At 34.5% G+C, this 9465-nt stretch overlaps 1 protein-coding gene across 3 annotated transcripts; it reads right to left on the reverse strand.

Moving 5' to 3' along the window:
* Positions 1 to 404: 404 nt before the first annotated feature.
* Positions 405 to 8939, reverse strand: LOC117614830 (plant UBX domain-containing protein 11). 3 transcript variants are annotated; one of them, XM_034343742.1, is made up of 10 exons: positions 8822 to 8939; positions 7599 to 7732; positions 5279 to 5331; positions 5093 to 5174; positions 4258 to 4323; positions 4102 to 4169; positions 2967 to 3206; positions 2349 to 2787; positions 1762 to 2037; positions 405 to 967 (listed from the first exon to the last, which is right to left on the reverse strand). In XM_034343742.1, the coding sequence occupies exons 2-10, from the start codon at positions 7696 to 7698 to the stop codon at positions 753 to 755; spliced, it is 1539 nt and encodes a 512-aa protein (XP_034199633.1). In that variant the 5' UTR covers positions 7699 to 7732; positions 8822 to 8939; the 3' UTR covers positions 405 to 752. The 3 variants fall into 3 exon arrangements, with proteins under 3 accessions (XP_034199633.1, XP_034199632.1, XP_034199634.1); XM_034343741.1 differs by having other exon boundaries at positions 2349 to 2868; XM_034343743.1 differs by lacking the exons at positions 7599 to 7732; positions 8822 to 8939 and having other exon boundaries at positions 2349 to 2868; positions 4258 to 4330; positions 5279 to 5337.
* Positions 8940 to 9465: the final 526 nt, after the last annotated feature.

Genomic DNA, 9465 nt, shown 5'->3' on the forward strand with positions numbered 1-9465 from the left:
ATTATGTTATCATGAGTTGCATTATTCACTTTCTGAATCATTAAACCACTTACATATGTTTGCAAGCAACATAAAGACAACAAGTAGAGGAGTAAAAGCAAGAATATATGAAGAAGTCTTGATCATTTTTCTACCATGCGATTGTTAGCAATAGATTTCGTATACCATTATTTATACGCCTCTAATAGCAACACTCTTTCTAAACTCTAGTTTTACAAGTTTATTTTTGGCTCATAATTATAAAGATAAGCACAGTATGTACCATTTATGAATGAAATTTTTGTATATAATAAGCCTTGAACAACTTTTTCAATGCCAATCACTATTATAAATATTATACTACGGGATATTGATCACGTTCCTAAAGGCCAGATTTACGAAGTCTTCAAGGATATCGAGGTATGGAGGTCCAACAAAACCCAAATTTGAGTGCCTGGATAAAGTCAATGGAACTGTGAGCCGTAACGTCGAGGAAAAGTACTGATTTACAAACATGAAACTCGAATTGTAAGTTCAAACTATTTCATGGGATTTTTCATTCCTACAACTTTTCCTATATAAATAGTAACAACTCAACGTTAAGGGAAAAAAACAACTCACCAGAACAGACTCGATAACTAATATTATTATCTACAATTCTCTATTTTTCAAGCGAACTCGAATATATGGTAAGAAGCAGAAAGCAAGACAAGTGAGCAGCGGCTAAGGACAGAGTAGAGTCTAAAATCTCAGCATGATTTATCATGAATATCTTATTTGCCATCATCATTGCCACCACCATACTGAGTAGAATTACCATTCCAGAAGGCATTTCTATCGCTGAACCGTTCATCATCTTCATCATGTTTCAATGTGTGAATGTTACTTCCAAAACCAGATGCTGGTGGTTGCCTCTTTTTTTTCCCTTCATTTCTACTACTTGTAGAAATGCTTTCAGTGGAATTGTTTTGACGTGCAGAATTTGGGCCTGTTGGGAATGGCAAACTGTCAGTATAAGCTATTGAGTAATGCCACAACAATGTTCCAGAAGAAAATACTTACAAAAGAAAATTCTATAGCGAGAATCAAGGAAAAAAATGTATAATATTTAACACTAATGGGAAAAATCAAATTTGGAAACCTCTGCAACATCAATTGAAAAGCTCCTCCATCATCCTCCATTTATAGTTTATTTTCTCTGCTCGTTAACTCTGGAAAGAAAGAGCATAACAAAGGCTCATGGCTCATCTCCCTATGCAGGTGGGTGTGTGCTTACTGTGTTGAACATTTTGGTACTACAAACAGAGAATTCTTACACTTCGTACATTAAAATGACACCATCTTACTATATAAACTAACTAAACTAAACCCAATTTCCCAACCGTATAAGAACGGAGCCATTTGAACCCCAGGTAACCAGCAATCAGTAAAACATAATAGCACAATTGTCATGTAAAAAAGATAACTATAAGATGTTATACATAATTGGTTCATAGAGGGAGAACACAGACTAATGACCTTGCCCCTTGAGGATTTTATGCCCTGCCTCTACATTCTATTAGCAAATATCAAGCTTAATGATGGAGCCTTCCACATTCAAGATGCAAACTATATTAACAATTGCGAGAGTTTCTTTTGTAATTTTTTTGTGTGGCTCAAATGCACCCAAATTTCTGCATACTCAAAAATCATTAGATAAAAAGATTTCCTAAGACTGAATGAGAGACCTGGCACAAACATAAAAGAGAAATTTTGGCATCAGAGCAGAGAGCAGAAACTCACTATATTCCCACATGCCATTTTGGGATTGCTGTCCCGAACTTGATGAGTTTGCACCACCACCAAAATAAGAGAGAGGATTGAAGTAAGATAGAAATCCTTTCACGTACGAAAAATATCCCCCATTACTTCCATTTGAGGAACTACCAGTATTTCGGGAGTCTATTTGGTCTGAGAATGCAGATCTCCCGCGCTGATAACTAGTCCCTTGCTGATGTGGAACAACTATCAATGCTTGTCTATCAAACAGGCCCAAATCTGATAACGATTCATTTAATTCTGCATAAAATAATAACATATTATGAATGGCTCATACTAAGACATAGTAATCTTCTATCAACTTCAAATTACACTAGAATATTCATATTAAGTTGTTGTTTCTTATGTTTTGGCAGGGAATGGCTATAAAAATGTCATTACGTATTTCTGAACACAAAGGCAAAGGAAAAACACAATGAATACCAAAGAATTGGATAAATCTATATAGTGTCGACTAGAGTTGCTGCAACTGTTAATGGGAATTTAAAACAAAATACCCTAAATCATAAAAAATGAGAGAGAGAGAGAGAGCTATCTCCAGCATTTCTTACCTTGATTAGAGAATACCTTGCGAGGATAAGGGATGGCTAGATCATAAGTGCCAATACCACTTCCTTGGTTTTCATCAACATAGTCTTTGACCATTCTCACAGTACTTGTCACAGAAAACTTCTGTTTCAGGCTGACACCATTGGGCAATCGGATATTCAAGTGAACATCACTAGATTTGCTGACCTCCGTACACTTCTCAAATGCATCAACCTTCTTATCATCCTTAACTTCACCCCTTTGAACTTGCAGAGCTTCATTTTTTTCACTACTATATGCTTGTGAAGCTTCTCCTGAGACACCTGAATGATTAAGAGTGGTCTTTTCAGGGCCACTATAACCAACTTCAGCAATGGAAGAAACATTATCAGCTCCAGAATTGTTCAGGTCCTCCATATCAATATCCTGTACTCCTTGGGCAGATTTCATGGGAGAGCTGGACTGTTCATCCCCGACACATTCTAACCCATTAGCATCAAATGATTTCGAAGATGTCTTGTATCCTAAATCGTTATTTTTCTCCTATTTATGCCAAAGAATAACAGGATCATCATGTACTTATGAAGTTTGCAGATACTAAAAAACTTAATGGGGCTGTAAATGTAGGTTATAATATGTACCTCAACTCTGCAATCACAACCTTTATTTTTCTTCACTGTGTCAGAGACAGCATCTATAGCGTCTGGTGATTGATCATTTGTGTCTATTGAAGGCGATGGAACAGCTGCACTTGGGGAACATCCTTGATTAGTACTTGAGGAACTTCCTTCATCAGTTGAGACAGTATTAGGAACCCCAGAAGTAGATGGTTCAGAGTTATTTGAAGCAAGAGCTGCACTCAACACAGTTGCAGTTGTTTCCTACAGTTGATTATCAGATAATATTGGTCATTCTTTCTGTTAAAAACAAATTAAGAAAATGCATGGTCACATAAACTCTCAGCATGCAGGTGAGGGAGTTCTGGAGCATAAAGCTGAGATCAAGAGTGCGTGCACGGTATTTTCTCAAATCAAATGGAAAAATCCCTACAGTTACCCAGCTTATGCGCATTCAAGCATTAACAATGATTCCAAAAGGGAAGTAATGTTGATGTTGCAAATGCTTAATGGATAAAAGACGCTATGAGGTAGCAGCAGTCAGAACAATCTCGGGATTCCCATGGATACAACACACAGGTATTTTCTTTCTGTGGGATTAGATGGAACAGAGCTGTTGTTATAAAATTACTTAACACCCTTTTTCACGTCCCCCTGCCCCCAGCATATAACCTAAAATAAAAGCTGACAGTAGTCAAAGGGTGAAGCACCCAAGCTGGCCCCCACAGATCTTGAATTCAAGTCTTTCAGCATACCAATATCATAAAATTTTGACATGTAAACGTAATAGTAACCAGTTCAAGCTGGTTTTTTTCTGGTTTCATATTGTGGAATGTGCAACCTGAGCCAAGCTAATCAATCTGTTCAAAGAACAGGCTGACTTAACCAGTTCAAAGAGTGAAAACTTGGCCAAACCAGATTGACCTGGTAGGGTCAGTTGGTTCCACTTGGTATTTTGCCCATCCCTGAGTTGGGAATGGTCTAACACAATTACTCCAATCTTGGTTTTGAAGATGGCCAGCTGGAAATGTCATAACATAAATAAAACACAAACTCAAAACCACATGACAAATATCAACTCATCATGCATCAATGTGTTTTTGAATTGGTAGAGTACTAAAATATGATGATTGATAAAAAGAAAACAGCAAAAACATACCTGGATATGAATACCCAACCATGCCTTCTCTAAACTGGACGCCAGAACTTCAGCACTGACAAAGCCCTCTGAAAGACGAACCAAATTCTTAAAACATGCTTATGTGTATGTGTTGCTCTATATACTTTTTCTTAAACAAATTCTTAAAAATCATACCATTTTGCCAAATTTGTACACCATTGTATCCAATAGCTGTAATACAAGGTATAGATTTCTGTGGGTCTGTAACCTGCTGATGTAAGGATAGAATCTTTTGACTTTCTAATAATGTAAAAAGGTTAAAATAAGCCATAAACAAAGCATGTAATTTAGAAAATTGTATTGGTGTCAATAGATATGTGAAAAATATAGAACAGCTTCAACAGTCCCTAAATTAGGGACAACAAATAGAAAAGAAAAATAATTAACAAATAACCACAGAATTTAAATTTACCTACTTCAAAACTACAACTTATGAAAGCTGCGACTTCAGGTTGGAATTAATCTAATGTCCAATGCTTTTCCTCATTCCTGGTTTTTGGCAGGAAGGTAAATGTTCTGGGTTTGTAAAATCAGATGGACAACTACCAAGGAAAAGCCATTTGCAAAAACGAAGGTGGTAGACTCAGTACTAAATGGATCTTATTATCAGAATGGAGAACATTAAGTTGTTCATTCAGATCTCTAAATGAGGTACTGAGAGACCATGGCTCCATTTGGCCATTGTCTGTTTCCAAAGCTTGGGACATTGGAATTAAGTAAAGATGCACAGAGTAGAAATAAAAGTTACTTAATCATCCAAAAAAGATAAAGACAGCTTTAATCATTACCAAATATTTCTTTTAGATTTTGATATTTTGACAACATAACCTGCTAAAGATGTACTTCACCACTAGTTGATTCAGATTATCATGTGGCATTTTCTCATGAACATTTAGAACAACTGCAGTAGCTCAGGAGGCCAACTTCTGAAGGAATTTATGTATTTAATCATCTTTCAATTTAAGGATACATATTGCAGAAAAATTTGCAGCATCAGTGCTTTCTTCAGGGATATGCAATAAAATACAGTACTTTGCTGCCGAGTCCGCTACCTGAATGAAAAACATGAACATAAGAATGAGAGACAGAGCAGAGCTATAAGAATTAAACAAATTTATAAGGAAACACAAAACCAAGAGCAAAGGAACAAACTTACATTTACATCAGTCCATGTAGAATTTTCCAAGCGACTAGACTCATCATTTTTACCTGAAAAACCGAAAAACAAACAAATGCTACATACAATAAAGATTCTAATAAAGACATTATTACAAATCTTTATACAATATAAAACACCAATTGAGAAAATAAAGGAAAGTAACATGGGCAAGTTTTTTTCATTTTTAAAAAATGGTGTGGCTATTGAGTACATCAAAATTGTAATTCACATAATCATAGAAGGCTTTTTACATATTTACAAAATACAACATAAGCAAAATTACTAATACTACATCTAAAAGTGAGAATGACGGGAGAGCATTAGGTGAACAAAAGTATCTGTATGAAAATGAAGCCATTGTAACAAATAATTTGGTCCTTTACTGAGAATGACGGGAGAGCATTAGGTGAACAAAAGTATCTGTATGAAAATGAAGCCATTGTAACAAATAATTTGGTCCTTTACTTCTTAAACTACCTTGTTTTAATGTTTAAAAATAAGTTAATACAACTAATTAAAACAATGGAATTTTGAGAAATAAATTTTCTCAATATCTTCCTTTTCTCTCTCCCTCCCCTTAACAATTTTTTCGCCTTTCTTTCTTTTGATAGAAACAGAACAAATCTATTAAAATTCAGTAGAAACAGTATGAACAAAGCAAATCAGTGGTCCCCACCTAGAGAAGTCACAATCTATACAATGGTAATGAAATACACAAATCCTTAAATAAAGCAAAAACTGAATAGAAAACCAAGTTGCACATCAAGAACAGAAAACACCGGAAGAACCTAAGAAACTGCCGCTTCCACCCACCAAAAATAAAACTGCTGCTTCCCTCTCCACATTCAACAAGAAGGGGTGATCAAACCAAAATAATTAAAAATAATTGTTTTTTGTTTTCATTATGTATCATTCCGTATACATTTCTTCCACCCTCTCCCTCCACCCTTCTTCATCCTTGTCCCCCCATATATTTTCCTCTTAACTCAAACAAAAACAAAAAAAATTAAAATAAAACCCAAAAATGAAATGATTATCAAACATGCCCTTAATTAACACTTTCTATAAATAAATAAAAATGTATTGCTTAAAAATGAAGCATTTACCTGATTAATTAAAAGAATCATTTCCAAAATAAAATCTCAATATTTAAGACTTTTATATGGAAAACAAAAATCAATTTTTTATTTTTTATTTTTTTACATTTTATTTTAAGTATAAACAGATACTACAGAGGACAAAATGCCCACTGAAAGCCAAATCTAAAAGCTAGCTAACCTTCAAATAATAAATTTGTGTCACAATAATAGAGCTTAGTACCAAAACAGCAGCCCAAACCCAAACAAAGTGTAACACTCAATGAATTAGGTTTATCTCCTATCCCTATGTTTTCGTCTTGATAATATGTCCTTCAACAAACTTTCAAATTCCATTCAACAAACTTTCAAATTCTGACTTTTCATTCCAATAAAATGGAAAAAGGGTACTTCAAGAAACTCTGAGGAAGTGTATAAGGATTACCAAGCTTAGAACTTTATCAGACAAAACCTCAACCCCTCTCACCTATGGTTGTCTAAAATTCTTTTTCTTCCCAACCATGCTACCCAAAATACAGCTATCGCATCATACTTCCATAAAAGTTAACCATTGAAAAATAACGCATCGATAAAGCACATGATGTTTCCACTAGAGTCAGTATATTGCACAAAATTTGCTCCTCCCCCAAAACTTATCATACTGTATATTCAATGACTTCTCCTAGCTGGAAAAATGGGTTTTTTTTATTCCCACTTATTCAAATGACTTCATCATACTTCAATTTTTGCAATGTATGTGCTAATGTTATATAACTTAGAAATTTTAATGATTCACATAATCAAAGCCTCCTAAACAATATATTTTAATGATTCACATAATCAAAGCCTCCTAAACAATATATTGTGTCCATCAATTATACTCACACATGAAAAAGAGCCAAACCAACGAATCACAGGCTAATTTTAGCATGAATAATCAATCATTCAATCCAGTTTAACCATTTGAATACCATGTTGCACAAAAATCAACTAGAGTATTAGAGTATGCATTAGATAGCGTATTATTACTGTTAATCAACTAAAATACACCAGTGTCCCCTTCCTCCCATAGAAATAGCGAAAGCCTCTTGGAACTCTTAAACTAATTCAATAAACCACCACCACATTTTCCACAAGTAAATACAAAAACCAAACAAACAAAAGAAAAAATAATCTTCCAAATAATGTATGCTGATTGAAACTTTCAGATACAAAATAAAACCAAATGAGGAATTATTAACCTGAAATATACACGACAAAGAGTTTCCTCTGCTTCTTTGCTTCAGTGATTGCTTCAGGTATGGAACCCTTATACGTCAGAGAGGTGAGAGATGGTTCCATGGGTTCAGATCAAATGCCAAAGTTTCAATAAGACCTGTAGATTTCAAAGACTTTTTAATTTTCATATGAAACAGAAACATAAACTATACTGAAATATGCATAGATCTAAAAGAGATGGTTAAAGCACACATTTAAGAATTACTTTCAAACGATAGTCCAAGAACATGTAGCACTCTACTCAAAAGTACCATAGAATGAAAAATCAGATCGAAAAAGAGAAAACCTATCTACAAGGCCTCTTACGAAACTATATTTAAAACCTAAAAATCTATTGAGTTTCAAATGTCTGGCTAGCGATGATCAATGCTACAAAATAGCAAATCTCAAAATTGACTATGGAAAAATATGACTGAAAACTAGGTCATACCAACAAATAAACAAATGGATGACTGCTAGTGTAAAAAGTATCAATTCTTTAATTCCACGCTCATGCTGCAATTATATTACAATCACTACCTGGATATGCCCTCTTGAATTTATACTTCTAAGGCAAAATAAAGCTAACTGCAATTCACTCGTAAGCTCGAATGGCAAGTGCAAACCTCCAAAGAATTCAATATCCATAATTTCACATAATTCAGTAGAAACGAAGGATTTAACCCATTCTTAATGCATTTAGAGCGGATGACAGGGAAAAGTTCTCACTTAGTAACTTTCCTTCAGAAAAACCCCATTGAATGAAACTATAACATAATGCAGCTAAACATTCAGTTACATGACCGCATAATTCAGGTAAAAACAAACACACACCTAGACCGTGGCCAAAGTTTCAGTCAATTATTTTTTCAAATTTTTGCAACTAAATTATCAATTCAATAATCATAGTAATCAAAATATCACGTACAAAAGAACCCAATTTATACCCAATTCGCAAAATTAGGATTGGGGAAAATTACTCTCAGATGCTACTCAAAATCTCCCGTGAGATCAATTATGCGTGCAAACTTTCTGCAACTCGAGCTCACCAATTATTTAATCAAGTTGCCAACCAATAATTTCGAAATGAAAACACAAATTCAATTATTCCTTTTAACAGACAACCAATTTAAATTTCTATTGAATACAATAAATATTTTCTCGGAAACCAAACAATGAAGAGGGGAAGACGAGCGAAGCTTTGTACCTTAGCGAGAATTAGCGTTGAGAGACGATTACAATTAGAATAGATTTGAAGAGTCTGCAGACGACTTAAATTCGTATTCTTTTTATTTTACCAATAAAATCGTCTTCTTTTTTCTCGAGTAAAATTCCTTTGTTTTCCTTTTTATGGTCACATAACACACACACACAACTGGCTACTTTTTTTTCTTTTTATTTTTTATAAATGTTTTTTACATGCTTGAATATTCTTTTATTAAAAAAAGAAGCATTTGTTATAAAATGAACTGGAATATGTGCGAATATTGAGCTGCACGTAAATTAGATGAGACACAGTATTTAACGAGGTTCAGCTATGCCTACGTCCTCGGAGAGCAGCAGCAGTAACATTTCCACTATATAAAATAGTAGGGCTACAACTTTAGTGTTTACAATATGTGTGGCTCACTGAATTTTCTCTCTTGGAGAATTTCTCTCTGCTCTCTTTCCTCTCCACTCACTCACCCTCTTTCTTCCTTCTCTTCCTCTTCTCTGCCTGACTCTCATTCTTCTCTCATCTGGAGGTGTTTGTGCAAAGGCAGGATAATGCCTTATTTATAGGCAGATTGGGGGAGGTAGCCAACCCATGTGAATATGCACAAAGGGAAAGTTGCAGACAAACTTTACCCA

This window comes from Prunus dulcis, chromosome 1 (assembly GCF_902201215.1).
Source record: "Prunus dulcis chromosome 1, ALMONDv2, whole genome shotgun sequence".
Lineage (NCBI taxonomy): Eukaryota > Viridiplantae > Streptophyta > Magnoliopsida > Rosales > Rosaceae > Prunus > Prunus dulcis.